Consider the following 21,602-nt stretch of genomic DNA (forward strand, 5'->3'; position numbering starts at 1 on the left):
ATCCTTACATGCAGTAAAAAAATCCTTGTTATTACTAAAGACTTGTTGGTTTCTCGTAACCAAGCAGGAAATAACTTGAGAGATCATTTCCAAAAACATACAGTGCCCCTCTTGTTTCCCAGACTTGGTTATGTGTCTGTTTTTGTTGTTGAGGGAGAATCCGGGCTGATGTTGTATCTCAGTTCAGTTCCTGTCAGTCCAGTTCTGTACAGTGCTCCTCTGGTCCGAGCCAATGGTCTGAGCCCATCCATCGTGGCTGTTTGGCTGTGAGTCAGTCTCAGTGGGGACATAGAGGCTTCTTGTTCAGGCCTGTATTAGCATCCTAATCGGATCTGAGCCATGTCAGCTCTGAGCCTGGGTCGCTGCTGGGCGGACTGCTGATGAAGCAACACGCCGGGATGGTGGCGGTGGGGACCCATGATGCCTAGCAGCATGGCGTGCGGCACTGTGTGGGTTAAAGGCAAGGACGTCAGAGGCTATCCCGATTCCCGACCGATGATTCGGGACACAGGAGGTGGCGTCGACACAAGGCCCCAAAGGCTTTTTTATAAAAGGCCACAAAGTGTGGTGACTGGTGAGATTTGCCAGGGAGAGCAGAAACACAAATATACAGATAAACAGACAACACATTCACACGACTCAAATACTACTTTTCCCAGCACGCATGGAGGGAGGGTTGGATAGAGATAACAATGTACACACACACACAACCCCCCCCAACCCACACACGGACACAAAGCTGGTTGTGCTGCCAAGCAACACGGTAGACAGGCAGGCCACAGTGACTGGCTACTCTGCTTCTGGCCTGGCCAGCAGTGATAATGAGGACTCAGTCAGTCCTGCTATCAGCCGTGGTGAGAAGTGGGAGATCACTGTTACTGTGCTGCTGCTGACTGAGAGAGACAATGCCAGCCTGTACAGAAAGCCCTGCAGCGAAACAAACTGTTACTGATGCATCACCCTCATGGGGTGGGTGAGAGAGGGAGAGAGAGAGAGAGAGAGTGGGTGTGCTACAGTACAAAGAGAGGGATTGGTCGGGTGGTGAGCAGGAGAGTGGTGAGCATCTGCATTTGGTTGGTTGGTGTTAAACAGGAGAGTTTGTGATTGGTTTGTGGTAAGCGGGAGAGCAGTGACAGCACATACCTTCTCCACGTCTGCCTTCGTCACATTGATGTCGGCGTCCATTCTCTCAAAGTACTGCTGCGCCCTGTCCGCCTCTTTACAGTCCCTCTCGAACCGCCGTTTACTCTGAGGGGAGAAGTCACAGTTCATTTAGATGTCACTTATACATATTATAGCCTAGATATGCTCACTAATACAACATTACCTCAGTCGGTGCAATATATCTACTGTAGTATATTATGCTACAGACTTCACTCAGATACAGTATGGCCTAGACATGCTCACTAATAATATAGGCTAATATACATTTGCCCTTTGGAAACTTGGGAGAACGGAGAGGGATTGACGTCACACAGAGTGGACGTCATATAGTTTCAAATTATATGCCATAGACGTCAGTTATCCTACATTGGACATGCAGCTTCTGACACAGCCAGAGGGTCTCTCTCTCAAAGTCAAGTCGGTCTGAAGATTAAATAAATGTTCACGGAGGCCGTTTGTGCGCAAAACCATCCCTTCTTCCATCCCTCCCTCCATCCATTCGCTCTGAACAATTAGTGCTTGTTCTATGAGGGTGACCTCTGATCCCCGCCTAGCTGCTCCAAGCACAATGGGAACATTGAGGATAGAGAGAGGGAGGAGAGCTGCCATGTTCTCTCTCTCTATATACAGTATATGTTTTCCTCTCTCTATGTTTTCTCCCTCCCTCTCTCTCTCCCTCACTCCTTCTCTCTCCATCTGTTTTCCTCTCTCTCTCTCTGTTTTTTTTCTCTCTCTCTGTTTTCCTGTTTTCTCTCACTCCCTCAAAAAGGACAACCGCACCGTGATAGGGAATGCCCTGCAGACTCCAAAAAAATCACAGGGATAGGCTCTCCTTTACAGAGAAAAGAAACACATTGACACTCCTTCCACTCCTTTCATCCACTCCTTCATTTGTTGGCCTCTCCTGCTTCACTACTTGTGATCAGCTTGGAGAGAACCCTTTATTCCAGGCTTGTCCAGGAAAAATGCTTGAGGAATGCACAATCATTCGCTGCAGTGTCCTTGAAATTCTACTCGACAAAGCTGTTCTGAGATCAGAGGTTCTCGATAACAAGCTTCAGTGTTTATGAGAACCTCAGTCTGAATTGTTAACCTGTTAACCGGTTAATGAGGGAATATCTTAATCTGCTTCCATGCATTCTGACCAGTCTCTGGCAGTGCATTTATCAAGGCTAATGGTCAAATGTTATGATGAATTAAACCTTTGATACTGTCACGCCCTGACCGTAGAGAGCTTTTTATGTCTCTATTTTGGTTTGGTCAGGGTGTGATTTGGGTGGGCATTCTATGTTCATTTTCTATGTTCTGTATTTCTTTGTGTTTGGCCGGGTGTGGTTCTCAATCAGAGGCAGCTGTCTATCGTTGTCTCTGATTGATAATCATACTTAGGTAGCTTTTCCCCACTGATGCTTTGTGGGTAGTTATTTTCTGTTTTGTGTTTCTGCACCTTTTTTTGCACGGTTTTCGTTCATTCTCTTTGTTATTTTGTATTTAGTGTTCAGTTGAAATAAAAAGCATGGACACTTACCACGCTGCGCTTTGGTCCACACCTTCTTCAACAGACGATCGTTACAGATACAAATCTACTTGTCCAGGAAGCATAGGGCACCACAATTTCACCACCTCCACTTCACTTCTTAATTTGATCTAATTTCAATCTCAATCTGAGAAGCAGTTAATAAATTGTGTTGATAAATTGATAAACTTTGAGCTCTGCTGTTCTAGTCTCGACAATCTCTCTCATTCACAAGAAAGGGACCATCGTCTCGGTTTAGTTTCTCATCGGGATGGAATGGCTTCGGGAGGAAGGCTGTATTACGGCTGTATTTTATGAGTATAATCCTGTGTAAATTCCTGCCTCGTGACTTTTATTCAACAGTTCAATACATTCAATACCCACTAAACTTGACTAGCTGCCGTTCTCACTGCCAGGTAATGGGCATCGGTTTGTCCACCTACTATACTGCAATGTAGCAACTGCATGCGCACTCGGGTCGTCATAACTGTAGTAGTACTCTGACTACAGGGTACTATAATACTCTAGTCAGCAATACTACACTGCACACAGTACTCACCGCCTCCAGCTGTTTCCACGAGCATTCAATGTGTTGCTGTGCTTTACGTCCATCATGGAAATGCTGAGAGAAAGAGAGAAAGAGAGAGCGAGAGAGGGAGAAAGAGAGATTATTACAATGTCTGCTCATAAATCATACCTACAAAGGATAGAGTGATAGAGAAACAGCGAGAAACGGGGGGGGGATAAAGAAATAGAGGGAGAGAAACGTGGAGTTTGCCCTTGATGAAAGAGAAGGAAGGCAGATGAAATGAGGGGTGGCTGATGTTTCTGTCAGGACGCATGACTCATGCCGTGAAACACCAGGAGATTCTAATTACAACATCCAACATAATGTACTTAAAAATAAAAAATAAAGCAGAACAAAACAGAAGCTGGTTGGTAAGTTAGAGCAGTGTTTCCCAACCCTGGTCCTCCTGTACACCCAACAGTACACATTTTGTATTGTAACCATGGACAACAAGCACACCTGATTCAACTTGTCAACCAATCATCGAGCCCTCAATGAGTTGAACGAGGTGTGTTTGTCCAGGGCCACAACAAAAAATGTGTACTTCTGGGAGTACTCGAGGACCAGGGTAGGGAGACACTGGGGATTCGAGTGTAGCACTGCATAGTCACATGCTCTGACACTAGTGACATATTACAGGAAGGTGAGAGCAAGCTACTGATGATTACCATGCCTGGTGATAGGACACCCATCTTCATTCTCCCACCCCCCAATGTAACACGGGTGGCCAAAGCCCAGAGGGCCAGAAAACAATTAGGCTGTACTGAGGCATGACCATGGACGGTGTGTGTGGCTCTGTGTTTGTGTGTGTGTGTGTGTGTGTGTGTGTGTGTGTGTGTGTGTGTGTGTGTGTGTGTGTGTGTGTGTGTGTGTGTGTGTGTGTGTGTGTGTGTGTGTGTGTGTGTATGTATGTATGTGTGTGTGTCTGTGTGAGAGAGTGCGAGAGAGACAGAGACAGGGGAAGAGGGATTTAGAAGGGGGGGAGAGAGAGAAAGAGAGCGAGAGAGAAAAGAGTGAGAGAGAAATGGAGGGGGAAAGGAAAGATAGTGAGAAAGAAAGTGTTGGAATAGACAGGAAAGACAGGGATATATAAAGGGCAGCAGGAGAGGAAAGGACATAGACATACCCAGACAAACACAGATAGAGATTGATACAGAGAGAGATATTCTAAGATGGCTGCCAGTGCCAGCTTTGCCAAGCGTGGCATATTGCACACGGAGGACATGGCAGCTGTTGGTCTGGGCACGCTCAGTAAACACGCTGGGTGTTTTTCTAACTTGGCCTTCCCCCCCTCCAGGGAAAGAATGAGAGAAGGAGATGACTGAGACCACACTTGGCCAAAAGACAGAGCACGTTTCTCTGCAGCCCTCTTAGTGAAAAAAAAATACTGGCATATAAAAAAGCGAGTACTTCTTCTCTGGATTGTCATTGAACATGTTAAAAAGAAAGACTAATAAACGGACATAAAAATCTGTGTCATCAGTTATAAAGGCCTAATAATATATCACTCCTCTTATAAGACCTGGAAAAAACATTTAATTGAAGCAGTTGATATCAACAACGAATGAAAGGGAGCTATACCCAGCAGGCACCAGTCTGTGCTGGTCTCAGCCTCAGTAGCTGTGTAGCTGTGTTGAATATCTTCCCCAGGCGTTCAATAAAGGACACAGGCTATTACACAGAATGAAAATCCCAGCGATTGTATTTCAGTGACGTGTCAGTGCTTCTAATCTAAATGGCCTCTGCCAGTAACTCTTGTATTCAGCACACACACACACACACACACACACACACACACACACACACACACACACACACACACACACACACGAGAAGAGCTTAACAAGGAATTAACGTCTCCCCAATTAATTATTTACAGTACATGTCTATCAATGTCTAGGCTTTATGAATGAACTGGGTTGACCTTGGGAATCTCACTTCTCACTTCCCTATCTCACTGGTAAAGCCATGACTATCTTTGGGGAAGCTGTCAAAGGAAGAAGTCCTCAAACTGTTTCAGAGGAAGTCCTTTAGTTCTTAAAGGGAATGGCTCACCCACACAATGGTGTGAGCCACTTTAAAGGGTATGTAGCATAAATGTAACCACGTGTAACATATGGATTTGTATTAGTATACACGTCAAAAGTCCCAATGCAGTTTTTTAGTTCTGTATCTATGGATGCGACCCAGTCGTTCGTTCTAAATGTTCCATTGCCATACTGGCTGGGAGCGTTCTTATCTCTTTCTTGCTAGCTAGCCAACTACGGCTAACTTACAGTCACGTCAAACAACGCAGCCAGAATAACAACAGTAGTTGCACTTGCGATCGTTTAAGCTGTTTTCAGGTGACATTTATTTGGAGACATCCATAACAATGAGCTAATGAGGGGCGACTTCACCTGGCATAGAAAATGTGCTCTCTCATCAGGACACTGTTGTTCAGAGGAGCTAGCCAACAACACAGCAACACAATCACTTCAAACTGAAGCTGGAAAGACTGCAAACTAGCTGCACTTCGTTTCGTTTGACCTTTTTTAAATTGACATTTCTTTCTATATATCCATAAAAATGTGGCCAACTGATTCATGATTTCAACTGGTTGAGAGACGCTGCCTGCCTGCCTGCCTGCCTGCCTGTCTGTCTGTCTGTCTGTCTGTCTCGTCCCGACTCCCGACACGTTCATGACTATGGGACAGCTGGAGCTCGAACTTGAATATTGAAACAATGTTGCAAATGTCGGAGAGACAGACAGCAATGTTTATACAAATCTCCGCTGTTGAAAACTAAATCTTAGTCTAAAAGAAATGTGAGAAAATGTCTTGATGTGTAAAGTGTACGCTAAGAATGGGGAAACAAGTACAGAGAGTGAATTTAATAAATACCGGAACAAAACAAGAAACACGAGGAGCGTACAGACATGAAAAAAAAGAAACAGAATCAATAATGCTTGGGGAAAGAACCAAAGGGAGTGACATTTAATCAGGAAGGTGATGGATTCCAGGTGAGTCTCATGAGGCGTAGGTGCGCGTAACGATGGTGGCAGGTGTGTGTAATAATTAGTAAACTGGCAATATCGAGGGCTGGAGAGGGGGAGCGGGAGTAGACGTAACAAGATGCTTTTTATAGTGGAGATCAAGTTTATAAATTGCCTGGCTGGGCTGATCGGACAGTAGATTGCGCAGTCAGATGGAACAGAGTAAATAGGCATTTTAACTTCATAGATTTATCCGGTGGTAACTTGTGGAATAGACACTGGCTGGAATGCAGTTTTAACCAATCAGCATTCTGGATTAGAGCCACACGTTGTATAAATGTGTAACAAACCAAAAACATAACTATGTTTGTACTTATAGGTAACCAGATCGTGACTACAACTAAGATAATACATCTTTGACCACACTGTGGTGTTACATTGGTGAGTAATAACTCATGCTTCCTACCCTTTAAAATGCATTGGGGAGTCCAGTGGTGTAGTCAAGTGTCTCAGCTCTTCAACTGAAAATATACTAAAGGGTCGCTCCCCAAACTCCCCTTTAAACAGGTTTGTACATTTATCATAACTGACAGAATAATATTTACTTCCTCAGGTCGCCACACAGAGAGGCAGGCGGCAAGTCATTTCACAAGACACAAGACACTGAAAAGACCGGATCAAGTGACATTGTTAATGTCCAACTCTCTCCCGTCAAGCAAATATTTGCTTCTCCATGACAACATTTCTGAGGGAAGTTTACGAAAGCAAAGGCAACGGAGACTGAGTTTTAGGGGGAAGGCAGCCAACTCTCCATGTCGTTTCAAATCAACACTTCTTCCATCACATCAAAGATAAACAAACCACACCGAGGCTGTGTTCCAAATTGCGCACTATTCCATTTATATAGTGCACTTCTTTTGACCAGGGCTCATAGGGAATAGGGTGCCATATGGGACACAGGCTGAGACACTAACACTCCTCCCCAAACAAGCTACTCTTGAGATCAACCAATGCTTGAGTACTGTTGTACACAGGGCTGTGATGGAATATATAGTCCTACAGTATGTGGCAGAGATGTATGGCTATACGATGCACAGTCGCCATATGAAAACATTAACGAGTCTAAAGTAAAACGAGTTTTCTAAGTGTATGATTCTGACCTGGACAGCTTAACGAGGCATAGGCACCATCTAAAACAAAAAAGAGTCTGCCTCGTGTTTCTGATTCAGACCCATCTGCAATAAAGATGCTGCAGGTCTAGTCTGATGAGAACATAGACTACACTCTTAAAACAAAAACACAAAGGTTCCAAGGGTTCCTCTGTGGGAAGAGTTCTACAAGGAACCAAAAGGGTTCTACCTGGAACCAAAAGGAGGTCTTCAAAGGGTTCTCCTATGGGGACAGCCAAAGAACCCTTTTAGGTTCTAGATAGCACCTTTTTTCCCTAAGATTGTACATGTGCATCTGTATGGGCAACATAGTCTACAGACAGTGCTTCTCAGTGTCTGCCAGTCTATCTGGCCATTTAAAATGACTGGACTGCCTTGCAGTGATCCACTTGGCCCCGGTCCATCCAGAACGTATGGTCCACACCAGGGGAGGGGAACACCCCTCTTATCTCCCCGACCACATAGCCTCCCCTTCTCCTATCCTCTTCAGAACAGCAACATGTGACTGCCGGGGCTTGGGGCTGCCAAGGAGCCCGCTGGCATTTCAACAGGTCAATGACCTGAAGCTCTGAAGGCTCTCACATTCAGAGGAGGGGAGACTGGCAGAGAAACATGCATTATGGATAGGCTGATTAATGTTCTAAATATGCACTTTGGCTTGTATTCCCCTCAGGCTAAATTACCATGTTCTTGACTTTCTCCAAAATCTGTGCTGGTTGCCTAGATTTTGGGATAATGATTAAGAATGCGGGTTGAGTCCAAGTCAGGTAGAAGAGATTTTGAAAAGATCAGTAAGATGAAGTGTCTCATGTGATGCCGGGTTCAGTTGGTAGCCCTTTACTTGGACACGTGTTCTTCTCCCAGACAAAGGAATTGTCCACTATGCTCCTGGTACAGAAAAGAAAAGACTCTCTCTCCCTCTTTCACACACCAACATTTTAGACTCACCTTACAAAAAATACTCCCTGCATAGCTGTTAGTGAACCCCCTGAACCACACACACACAATCTCTTTAGTTCTTCAGAGGGTTAGATCCATGCCAGTTTGAGAGAGCGAGAGCGAGAGAGGACATTCTGTTGTCTGACGCAGAGATGAGTTGGAACATTGGAGGAAATCCTGTTCTCATATGACAAGCAAACATACACAGTTTGCAAGAAGAAATGGCTAGATTTATATTTTATATTGTTCCCAAACATCTGTTCGTCTCAACTTTCTATCAACGGTGAAGTCAACAACATCTTGGTTTGTTTGTGTTTTCTTCATTTGGATCTTTTGAAAAAAAACGGTACACCTGTAGCATTGTTGTGTGCAGAATACAAGATCATATCTCATATCTAAGCCGATCATTTCCAGCAATCTATCAAGGTTTTGCGTCCCACAACACACATTCTGACCAGTGGACTGAGGGCCAAGAGTGAGTCCTCCCCACCCTGAATGTCACTGCTGCTGTTGCGTGGGCAGTGCAGGAGGGTGAGGGTCTGCTGCTGTCATTCATGACCCCAGAACTGGGGAGTTCAAGGCAGTTGGAAAGAATGCGATGTACACAACATGTGTAAATGCACGTTCTCTGGGAGGGGTGAAGTCAATGAGGTGGGCTGAGTTGTTTGGTTCAGGCACTTCCCCAAAAGGCTGTTGGTGATCACTATACAAGCGGCCAATCGACAAATGGACAGCTGACCTCCAATGGAGGATCATACATTGGACAAAAGCCACCAATAGACATCTGGTGTACCGAAAACCAAGCGTTGGAGAGGCTTGTCCATTTTGTTCTGAGCCCGAGTCGTTAGCTCATCTCTTCATACAGTGTCCAAGAATGATAGGGATGTTTACCCTGCTAACCAGCTGGTCTTCGGCCACGGGGGGAGCTTTTCTCTTCCAGGCTGTTCATTCTAGGACAGTTTCAGGCACAGGGTTGTAGTAGTCCTACTCAACTTTCGGTCAGCAGTAGCGAAGCTAGCCATCTGGAAGACCAAGTAGAAATGTTTACAGAGACAGGGGTCTGTGGATGTGGTGGATATGCTCAAGGGGTTAGTGGCAGCAAGACTGAAGGTGGAGTTTTCCCTACTACAGATCGGTTGGGAACCGTTTCATCCATACATGGGGGCTTCGGGGGGGGGGGGGGCATTGACAATGAGTGGGATCTGAAGTTGTTCTCTTAAACCCTCTCAAACTTCTGTTTTTCTCACACGCTGGTACACATGAGCGCGGTGGTGCATGATTTCAGATTGAATATTCCTGTACTGTACGGTCTTGACCCGATAAAGGGGGTTTAAAAATGATTAATAAGTCTCTCTCTCACACACGCACACACACACACTCTCTCCCTGGTTCTCTCTCACGTGTACACATGCACACACACCATGCCAGGCTCATTAGTCCAATCATCATTCTCTCTGAGTGATATGTATTATGGTGGGAGCTGTGGGACTGGAGTGGAATAGATGGACCGGGCAAGAGGATCAGATGTGTATTATTGGGTTCTCTGTGTCTCTGGCATCAGCTATTATGATCAGTGCGCAGGTGCACATTTTTCACTGTCAGGTCTGGAGAATTAGTGACCCGAGCGCAGCTAACCTTATCGAAGACACACACACACTAACTCTGACTGGCGGATATAAAGACCCACAATTTATCCACCAGTGTGTCTGCACAGACACAGACATATCAGACGCTATGAAAACATAGCGAAACACTACCCCTCGTGTTTAGCTCATTGAAGGACACTTCAGACAGTATAGAGTTACAGTGAGGAGCAGTCGTTTATGACTGGGGTCTGGGTCTGTCTGGGGGGAGACAACAGGAGACCTCGGCCCTCCTCCTCTTCCTCCTCCCCTCCCCTCTCCTCATCCACGTCCTCCACCCCTCCCCTCGCCTCTCCTCATCCACGTCCTTCTGCTCCCCTCCTCTTCCACCTCCTCTCTTTGGCTTTTATTTATCTTTCCACACAACAGGAGAGGAATGTAACAGGCAGAGCAAAGCAGACCGCCCCAGCCTCCAGACCAGCTCCAGATACAAAACACTCTCAACGACTTAGCTGCACTGTCTTCCAATGATGAATGAGAGCTGTAATCCCTCGCCAAGCTAGCCAAGGACATTTATGACCCTTTTGTTTTTCCCTTTTAGTTTTTCAACAGATTTTTTAAATATTTTTTTCACATCTCTAACAGTTGGTTTTGTTTAAATGTTATGGCCTATGTGGACAGTTGTCCCATTGTGGTCTGGTTAGAATTTCTGGGCAACCTCCTAATCCCCAAACGCACTGCTAGAGCGAGGTTTTTTTTCTCCAAAATAGGCCTAAACAGATCAGGCAATTAATTTGATAAAATCATCAGAGACCCATCATCAAGACCTCTACAAGTGTGCTTACTAATCATCTAGTCCCAGCCCTACTGCCAGGATGTTTCCTTCATATAACAACATAGAAATACATTAAAATACCATCAGAAGCCCATCAGGACATCTACAAGTAGTCCAACTAATCAGCAATTCCAGATGCTCTCGACAGCGTTTAACAGTCGTTACAAGGTCTTTCCAGGCCCTTATTAGGCTACAGCATGCAGCTAAAGCCTTCTGAGCTGGGCAGGGCATGGAGGTCCATAGAGGACCTGTGTTCAAATACATGTGTATTTGAGTATTTGTTATTTAAATACTTTGTTCTGTGTATTGAGTATTTTCAAATACACAGCCCAAAACAAGTACTTTTATTTGAGTCTTTGAATGGTTATTTATTTTAAAAAACAAATAGTCAACCAAATTATACTTGAACGTATTTTTCAAAACGGTTTAAAATACTATTTTCAAATACCTGGGTTAAAAGTATGGGAGTATATTTGAGTCGGTGTATTTTACTATTTTAAAATACTTTCCAAGTGTTTTTCCAAATGCATTCTAATAGTCAACTACTTCTTTTTCTCAAATAAAAGCTATCTGAATAAACCTGTTTTGAAATGTATTGAAGAGTAATTGAAATACCTGAAATAGTATTTGAACCCAGGTCTGCTACTCAGGGCCGGCTGTGTGTTGTTGCTGAGTGACCATCTTAATGATTCCTCAGCATAAACTCAGCAGCTCTACTAAGGCCTCAGAGACTTAGCCGTCTCATCCCATATTAACCCTGCCTGCTCTATACACACCATGTGTTGTCATCTGGCTAGCAGCATCCACCCTTGGATATGGACTTTTATGGCAGCATTAATGTTCTAGACCAGCATGCTTCACTCAAATTTTGTCGCTCAAATCTCCCACTCTACATGACTCAATGAACTCTGTGTACACATATTTCAATGTATGTATTTAGCCTAATTGAATGTAAAAGGGTGTACGTGTGCGGCACCTACTTTGAGGCGGCAGTGACTCTTCTTACCTCTAGGGGCCTACTACAGCACTAAGACCATAAAGATGGATATAGCCACTTACATAAACCAGACCCACCTGGCCTGACTCCCAGTGGAGAGGCTGCTGTATACCGTAAGCTCAGAAGCATCTGGGAAGGAGGAGGACTGACCCCCCTCTCACCTCGTCTGCCCCCTTCCCCACCTCCCTCTGTCCCCCAGAGCTGGGCTTTCTGAGGGTTCAAACACTGAGAAATGGGAGGAGAAGGAGGATGAAGAGGAGTGGGAGGGAGGCAGGGGGTTCCAGTCCAAAACCCAGCTCCATAACTGTGGAATTAATGGAGGTTAGGGTATTAATTTAATGCTCCCATCATTCTGTGCTGTGCTGTCCCACTGAAAGGCCAGTAGGCCACTGTAAGCCCCCAGGAGGGCCAGTCGTAGACAAGAGTGACTCAACCATCCTATAATCACTCTGTCTGTCTATGTCTGCAGATATCAGTCTGTTTCTATAGCAAAACAAATGGCTACAGGAGATACTGATGACTGTGTTGATGATTGCATGTGTCACAAATATTAAGAGAGAGGCAGAGCTTATTCCTGTTTTCTCACAGCTAAATAACAGTCCCGTATCTATACATATTAGGCTACTTACTCTGGGCCAAACGCTTAGCATAGAGGGTCTCTCCGAAGAAGGCCACCTATTTCTATTCTAGACTGCTTCTTCTGATGCTTCATATAGCCAATACTATGTTACTACAAGCAAACTAGTAAACAGACACAGATACGCTCATGAATCATGAATAAGCATGTGTAGCTCTCGGGCTTCGCGTACTATCGACAGGCACAGACATAACGTTCTATTTTCAACAACACCGTCGCAACACAGGTGCTCTGTACAACAACCTGTTCCAGTCAGTTTCTGCTGCGTGTTTGGCATGACAACAACTAGGAAGTTGGCTGCTGGACAGAGCTAAAAACAGACTGACCGCCAGGTTACGGCACTCCACAAGCAAGCGAACAACCTGATTAGCACAACAAACAGCCACTTCCAAATGCTGTACTATTCTTACCAATAAGGAAATAATGACTACATTGAACAAAGAGCCAAAATTGAGCCCCAGACAGTGTCTCTATGGGCCAATAAACCAGGGTATGACTGACTTAGGGTTAGTTACAGAGGGAATAATAGGAAACTGTAGCTGTGAAATGTGAAATGTCAGAATAATAGTTGAGAGAATGATTTATTTCAGCTTTTATTTCTTTCATCAAATTTCCAGTGGGTCAGAAGTTTACATACACTTAGGATTTGGTAGCATTGCCTTTACATTGTTTAACTTGGGTCAAACGTTTCAGGTAGCCTTCCACAAGCTTCCCACAATAAGTTGGGTGAATTTTGGCCCATTCCTCCTGACAGAGCTGGTGTAGGATCCTTGTAGGATCCTTGCTCGCACACGCTTTTTCAGTTCTGCCCAGAAATATTCTATATGATTGAGGTCAGGGCTTTGTGATGGCGACTCTAATACATTGACTTTGTTGTCCTTAAGCCATTTTGCCAACAATTTTGGAAGTATGCTTGGGGTCATTGTCCACTTGGAAGACCCTTTTGCGACCAAGCTTTAACTTCCTGACTAGGAGGGGTGCGTCACTTGAATGGGTTGAGTCACTGACGTGATCTTCCTGTCTGGGTTGGCGCCCCCCCTTGGGTTGTGCCGTGGCGGAGATCTTTGTGGGCTATACTCGGCCTTGTCTCAGGATGGTAAGTTGGTGGTTGAAGATATCCCTCTAGTGGTGTGGGGGCTGTGCTTTGGCAAAGTGGGTGGGGTTATATCCTTCCTGTTTGGCCCTGTCCGGGGGTATCATCTGATGGGGCCACAGTGTCTCCTGACCCCTCCTGTCTCAGCCTCCAGTATTTATGCTGCAGTAGTTTATGTGTCGGGGGGCTAGGGTCAGTTTGTTATATCAGGAGTACTTCTCCTGTCTTATCTGGTGTCCTGTGTGAATTTAAGTATGCTCTCGCTAATTCTCTCTTTCTCTCTCTCTTTCTTTCTCTCTCTCGGAGGACCTGAGCCCTAGGACCATGCCTCAGGACTACCTGGCATGATGACTCCTTGCTGTCTCCAGTCCACCTGGCCATGCTGCTGCTCCAGTTTCAACTGTTCTGCCTGCGGCTATGGAACCCTGACCTGTTCACCGGACGTGCTACCTGTCCCAGACCTGCTGTTTCAACTCTCTAGAGACAGCAGGAGCGGTAGAGATACTCTCAATGATCGGCTACGAAAATCCAACTGACATTTACTCCTGAGGTGCTGACTTGCTGCACCCTCGACAACTACTGTGATTATTATTATTTTACCATGCTGGTCATTTATGAACATTTGAACATCTTGGCCATGTTCTGTTATAATCTCCACCCGGCACAGCCAGAAGAGGACTGGCCACCCCTCATAGCCTGGTTCCTCTCTAGGTTTCTCATTAGGTTTTGGCCTTTCTAGGGAGTTTTTCCTAGCCACCGTGCTTCTACACCTGCATTGCTTGCTGTTTGGGGTTTTAGGCTGGGTTTCTGTACAGCACTTTGAGATATCAGCTGATGTAAGAAGGGCTATATAAATACATTTGATTTGATGTCTTCAGATTTTGCTTCAATATATCCACATAATTGTTCTACCTCATAATGCCATCTATTTTGTGAAGTGCACCAGTCCCTCCTGCAGCAAAACACCCCCACAACATGATGCTGCCACCCCCGTGCATCACGGTTGGGATGGTGTTCTTCGGTTTGCAAGCCTCCCCCTTTTTCCTCCAAACATAGCGATGGTCATTATGGCCAAACAGTTATATTTTTGTTTCATCAGACCAGAGGACATTTCTCCAAAAAGTACAATCTTTGTCCCCATGTGCACTTGCAAACCGTAGTCTGGCTTTTTTATGGCGGTTTTGGAGCAGTAGCTTCTTCCTTGCTGAGCGGCCTTTCAGGTTACGCAGGACTTGTTTTACTGTGGATATAGATACTTTTGTGCCTGTTTCCTCCAGCATCTTCACAAGGTCCTTTGCTGTTGTTCTGGGATTGATTTTCACTTTTCGCACCAAAGTACGTTCATTTCTAGGAGACAGAACACGTCTCCTTCCTTAGCGGTATGATGGCTGTGTGGTCCCATGGTGTTTATACTTGCGTACTGTTTGTACAGATGAACATGGTACCTTCAGGTGTTTGGAAATTGCTCCCAAGGATGAACCAGACTTGTGGATGTCTACCATTTCTTCCTGAGGTCTTGGCTAATTTCTTTTGATTTTCCCATGATGTCAAGCAAAGAGGCACTGAGTTTGAAGGTAGGCCTTGAAATACATCCACAGGTACACCTCCAATTGACTCAAATTATGTCAATTAGCCTATCAGAAACTTCTAAAGCCATGACATCATTTTCTGGAATTTTCCAAGCTGTTTAAAGGCACAGTCAACTTAGTGTATGTAAACTTCTGACCCACTGGAATTGTGATACAGTGAATTATAAGTTAAATAATCTCTGTAAACAATTGTTGGAAATGTGTCATGCACAAAGTAGATGTCCTAATCGACTTGCCAAAACTATAGTTTGTTAACAAGAAATTTGTGGAGTGGTTAAAAAACAAGTATTAACGACTCCAACCTAAGTGTATGTAAACTTCCGACTTCAACTGTATTTATTTGAGAGTGTGAGCTGGAAAGTGGGCTGGAAAGTGAGCTGCGTTCAGGGGATCTATGTGTTTGAGAGTGTGACTTGGAAGCAGACATTACATCAGTCATCTCTATCATGCAGATAAAAACAATTTACTGTCCTTAAAACCAATAAACTGACAAAAGCTATGGGATGGAATGAGGGAGGGAAAATCCCCTTCAATGTTGGCTTACAGAGAGGCTACTATCTCTGGATGTGGGCATTTGTTGGTTTAGAGTTAGATACGAGGCTAACTGGCAGTCCTCAAGGCAACATTGTGATTGTAGCCAAATGTTATTCAATTGAGCAGGAAGATGGATGACGGACTACCAGGTGACGAGTGTGTATGTGTAAGAAATGTAATTAAAGACTGGTAAAAAGAGAGGTGAATAAAAAAAAGAGAGCTAACTGCCCTGGGGAAAGCAGAGAGACGGAGGAGGCGGAAAAAAGGAGGGTGTGCGCGAGTGTGTAGGTCGGTCGCAATAGCATCCTGCAGGCAGTCTGAGGGGAACATTTCTAGTGCATGAGGGCCAATCTTTTGGGAGCGGGGCCAAACACAAGACAAGACAATAGATAGACAGAGACCCAGACCTGAGGCCAGACCCAGGCCGAGCCGAGCCCGGCTAGATCAAACCAGACCCAAAGCCTACAGACCAGGGCAAACCCTGAGGGCCTGAGGATTCTTCTTCAAACAAACTTAGAGACAGTTAGAAGAGCTCCCTGGAAATCCCCCTCTCGGTGTTCGCAATCTCTATGTTGTTCTAACTGAGCTTTAGGAAAAAAATGGCTGAATCAATAGTCCTTCAGGGTTCCCTGTTTTACTGCTGTGGTCTTTTAAGGGAAGCTCAAGAGGGAGGGCATACAGTGCCTTGTCCTTGACAGTGTGGTGTGTAGACACATGCTTAGAGAGGTCAGTGGGAAAGGTCATGTCAGCCAGCTGACGACCTGCAGCTCTTTACAGTTTTCAACTCTGATGTATTCCCTAGCAGAGCTTCTGTGACATGATGGGCCGTGACAGTTTTTCTGAAAAACTGCTCTTTTTCTAGTTGAGTAGTTTCCCCTTGCCTCTGACCAAAACTAATGTCTAAAAGGTGGCCTCAATTCTGTTTTCCTTGAACCCTAACTAAGATATTACTACTGTGTTAATGCATGTTTACAATGGGAAGGACAAATGTGTTTAAAGGGGGTTTATAAGAGAAATATAACCTCTAAATGATAGAGAAGTCTAAGATTTGTTCCATATAAAGGAGTCATTGGCTGCAACCCTAATGGTACCTATTCTCTTTGGTCAAAAGTAGTGCACTATATAGGGAATAGGGTGCCATTTGGGACACACACATAGAGTCATGTGTTGGCCCAATGGCCAGTCTTTGGGCGGCTGGCTGTGTATCTACAGTATCTTGACACAACTATGACCTCAGTGTACAGGATAGGGCAAGCGGACAGGATAGGCCTCGCTCTCTCTCTTTCCTGTGGGCAAGTGTGTCTGGGTTTCTGGATAAAGCTTGAACGTTTTACTGTCTATAAAATAAACTGTATGTTTAAGGGTAAGTAGTGTAGAAGAGCAAGACTGACCGCAAACATAGACCAATAGACAACCAGATAAGATGGCGCCAACAGCCCTGCTTCTAGCTACAAAGCAACTTTGCAGATTTCGTTTGTTTGTGTGTTATATCTTACATTATTAGCCCAGAAGGTTTTTTTGTGTTATTACATACAGCCGGAAATAACGTTTGGATATCAGAGCGGCGGTAACTCACCAGCATTACGGCCAGGAATACAACTTTCCCATATTGGATCCTTTGTTCATACCCCCCAGGGCAATTTAACTTATCCCGGAGGCTGCTCCAAGACGCCGGCGGCGGAGAAGAGGTATTCGGAGTGGACTTCTAGTCCGACTCAGGAGGCGTGCACACCATCCACCACTTCCGAGTATAATATTCCGTAATGTTCAGTCTCTGGACAATAAAGTAGACGAGCTCAGGGCGAGGATCTCCTTCCAGAGAGACATCTGTAACATACTCTATTTCACGGAATCATGGCTCTCTCCGGAAAAACTGTCAGCTGGGTTCTCAGTACATCGCGCAGACAGGAATAAAGAACTCTCCGAGAAGAAGAAAGGCTGTGGTGTATGTTTCATGATTAACTAATCATGGTGTGATTGTGATAACATACAGAAACTCAAGTACTTTTGTTCACCTGACCTAGAATACCTCACGATCAAATGCTGACCATATTACCTCCCAAGAGAATTCTCTTCGGTTATAGTCACAGCAGTGTATATTCCCCGTCAAGCCGATACCAAGACGGCCCTCAAGGAAATACACTGGACTTTTTGCAAACTGGAAGCCACATATCCTGAGGCCGAATTTATTGTAGCTGGGGATTTTAACAACTCAAATTTGAGGAAAATGCTACCGAAGTTCTATCACACATTGACTGTAGTACCTGCGCTGCTAAAACACTCGACAACTGTAACTCCCCCTTCCGGGATGCTTACAAGGCCCTCCACCGCCTTCACTTCGGCAAATCAGACCACGACTCCATTTTGCTCCTCCCTTCCTATAGGCAGAAACTCGAACAGGAAGTACCTGTGCTAAGGTCTACTCAACATTGATCAGACCAATCGGAATCCATGCTTCAAGTTTGTTATGATCACGCTGACTGGGATATGTTCCGGGTAGCCTCTGAGATTAACATTGACATATACATGGACACGGTGACTGAGTTCAACAGGAAGTGTATAGGGGATGTTGTTCCCGCTCTGACTATTAAAACCTACCCAAACCAGAAACCATGCATAGATGGTGAACCGTTGCCATTGCCGTTGCCATTGTTTCCTACCTTCATGGGTGAAGGTAGGAAACAACACCTCCACTTCGCTGATCCTCAACATAGGGGCCCCACAAGGGTGCGTGCTCAGCCCTCTCCTGTACTCCCTGTTCACCCATGATCAGGGAGTGCATGGCCACGCACTCCTCCAACTCAATCATCAAGTTTGCAGACGACACAACAGTAGTAGGCCTGATTACCAACAATGACGAGACAGCCTACAGGGAGGAGGTGAGGGCCTTGGCGGAGTGGTGCCAGGCAAATAACCTCTCACTCAACGTCAACAAAACCAAGGAGCTGATCGTGGACTTCAGGAAACAGCAGAGGCAGCATTCCCCTATCCACATCGACGGGACCGCAGTGGAGAAGGTAAAAAGCTTCTAGGTCCTCGGCCTACATATCACTGACAATCTGAAATGGTCCACCCACACAGATAGTGTGGTGAAGAAGGCGCAACAGCGCCTCATCAACCTCAGTAGGCTGAAGAAATTTGTCTTGGCCCCTAAGACCCTCACAAACTTTTTGAGAGCATCCTGTCGGGATGTATCACCGCATGGTACGGCAACTGCACAACCCGCAACCGCAGGGCTCTCCAGAGGGTGGTGCGGTCTGCCCAACCCATCACGGGGGCACACTGACTGCCCTCCAGGACACCTACAGCACCCGATGTCACAGGAAGGCCAAAAAGATAATCAAGGACATCTGAAAAACAGCTTCTATCTCAAGGCCATCAGACTGTTAAATAGCCATCACTAGCCGGCTACCACCCGGTTACTCAACCAGGCACCTTAGAGGCTGCTGCCTTATATACATCACTGGTCACTTTAATAATGGAACACAAGTCACTTTAATAATGTTTACATACTGCTTTACTAATTTCATATGTACACTACTGTTCAAAAGTTTGGGGTCACTTAGAAATGTCCTTGTTTTTGAAAGAAAAGCTCATTTTTGGTCCATTAAAATAGTGTAGACATTGTTAATGTTGTAAATGACTATTGTAGCTGGAAACGGCAGATTTTTTATGGAATATCTACACAGGTGTACAGAGGCCCATTATCAGCAACCATCACTCCTGTGTTCCAATGGCACATTGTGTTAGCTAATCCAAGTTTATCATTTTAAATGGCTAATCGATCATTACAAAACCCTTTTGCTATTATGTTAGCACAGCTGAAAACTGTTGTCCTGATTAAAGAAGCAATAAAACTGGCCTTCTTTAGACTAGTTGAGTATCTGGAGCATCAGCATTTGTGGGTTCGATTACAGGCTCAAAATGGCCAGAAACAAAGAACTTTCTTCTGAAATTCGTCAGTCTATTCTTGTTCTGAAAAATGAAGCCTATTCCATGCAATAATTGCCAAGAAACTGAAGATCTCGTACAACGCTGTGTATTACTCCCTTCACAGAACAGCACAAACTGGCTCTAACCAGAATAGAAAGAGGAGTGGGAGGCCCTGGTGTACAACTGAGCAAGAGGTCAAGTACATTAAGAGTGTTTAGTTTGAGAAACAGATGCCTCACAAGTCCTCAACTGGCAGCTTCATTAAATAGTACCCGCAAAACACCAGTCTCAACGTCAACAGTGAAGAGGCGACTCCGGGATGCTGGAAAAAGCCATATATCTGTCCAGTGTCTGTGTTCTTTTGCCCATCTTAATCTTTTATTTTTATTGGCCAGTCTGAGATATGGCTTTTTCTTTGCAACTCTGCCTAGAAGGCCAGCATCCCGGAGTCGCCTCTTCACTGACCGACAGTCTACTGAGAGACAGACCAGTCTACTGAGAGACAGACCAGAGAGATGGATGGATGGATCAATGGATGGGTACAAATAAATAGAAGATAGATATCACATACTGTATAAAATAATAGAGTCGAACAGAATAGAAAATAACATACAGTACATGGAGGGCATCAGAATATAGACAGGAAGTGTGGTCTCACCGATTTCCTCTCGGCCTTGAGTTCCGTGAGGTACCGCAAGAGTTCTGTGATGATCTGAGAGGTCAGGTTCTCAGCGATGACTTCGTGCTGACCTGCGTAGTCGTTCAGCTCATTCAGTGTCGACAGGAAGGCCTGGCATGACGTGTACCTGACAGGTCAGGGGTCACAGAAAGTGATGTCAGAGGGGCTGACAGAGCAATTGATGTGTCATGACAACATGCTCAAATAGTGTCATTCATTGAAGAAACAAAAACGATCAATGATTTGCAATGGTCGCATCGCAAAGTCTCAAACTCACTTGTTCTCCTCCTCCTCTTTTGAGTTCTTCTTGGGTTGATACTTCTTTGATAGATTCCTGTGAGGAGAGAAGAACCATAGCTCTGTTATTTCAGTACTGAGAAACAATATGTTGGCTAGTTTCTACTATTTTAAGTATGTGCATATTATCCCATTGGGTTGATACAAAAGGACAGCAGGCGGCTGAACATACCCTAACTCCACTGTATGCCTCCTCCATTACTGATGTCCATGTCACTGTGCCAATGGATCATCCACTGCTGTTCAATCTGCCAGAGTGCTTTATGCCATCGCCCCCCTCCCCTCCCCACACCCATCCTCCATCCCCCTGTTCCAGTAATAATGCTTTTGGCCTCGGGAGCGTGAATACACAATCAGTCACTAAGAAGATGCAGTAGAATGCTGAAAAGGGGGTTTATGGTTAGGGCCAGAAGATTTTCCAGACCACGTGACCTGGCCAGGACAAAATCTCTGTCTCTCTCGCTTCCTTCCTTCCTTCCTTCCTTTCTCTCGTTAACCCTCACTCTGTCTCCTTCATTTCCCCTGTCTCTTTCTCTCTGTCAGCCTCTCTCTCGCTCTCGCTCTCTGTTGCTGTGTGTTTGTTTGCTAGCGATAGTCGGCTCAACGCCTCACCTATTTCTGGTTATCGCTCTGTACCTACTATATGTCACACAGTTTAATAACAGTCACATGCACACACTCCGCACATGTACACACAGTAGGTTACTCAATCTACACTGAGTGTACAAAACATTAGGAACACCTTCCTAATATTGAGTTGCAGCCCCTTTGCCCTCAGAACAGCCTCAATTCATCACGGCTTGGACTCCACAAGTTTTCACAGGGATGATGGCCCACGTGGCCTCCAATACTTCCCACAGTTGTTTCAAGTTTTCTGGATGTCCTTTGGTTGGTGGACCATTCTTGATACACACGGGAAACTGTGGAGCGTGAAAAACCCAGCAGTGTTGCAATAATTCTTGACACACTCAAACCGGTGCGCCTGGCACCTACTACCATACCCTGTTCAAAGGCACTTAAATATTTTGTCTTGCCCATTCCCCCCCAGAATGGCACACATACACAATCCATGTCTCACTTGTCTCAAGGCCTAAA

The 21,602-nt window shown here is 45.1% G+C and overlaps 1 protein-coding gene across 15 annotated transcripts in view; it reads right to left on the bottom strand.

Moving 5' to 3' along the window:
- Positions 1-21,602, bottom strand: part of LOC120020955 (formin-binding protein 1-like) — a 94,760-nt gene that overhangs the window by 26,247 nt on the left and 46,911 nt on the right. For all 15 annotated transcript variants that reach the window (XM_038964610.1, XM_038964609.1, XM_038964622.1 and 12 more), the window contains exons 3-6: positions 20,488-20,544; positions 20,190-20,337; positions 3,240-3,302; positions 1,144-1,248 (exon numbers count right to left, since the gene is read on the bottom strand). In XM_038964610.1, the coding sequence (XP_038820538.1) occupies positions 1,144-1,248; positions 3,240-3,302; positions 20,190-20,337; positions 20,488-20,544 (373 nt within the window). The remainder of the gene's footprint in view (positions 1-1,143; positions 1,249-3,239; positions 3,303-20,189; positions 20,338-20,487; positions 20,545-21,602) is intronic.

Source organism: Salvelinus namaycush, chromosome 26 (genome assembly GCF_016432855.1).
Source record: "Salvelinus namaycush isolate Seneca chromosome 26, SaNama_1.0, whole genome shotgun sequence".
Taxonomy (NCBI): Eukaryota; Metazoa; Chordata; class Actinopteri; order Salmoniformes; family Salmonidae; genus Salvelinus; species Salvelinus namaycush.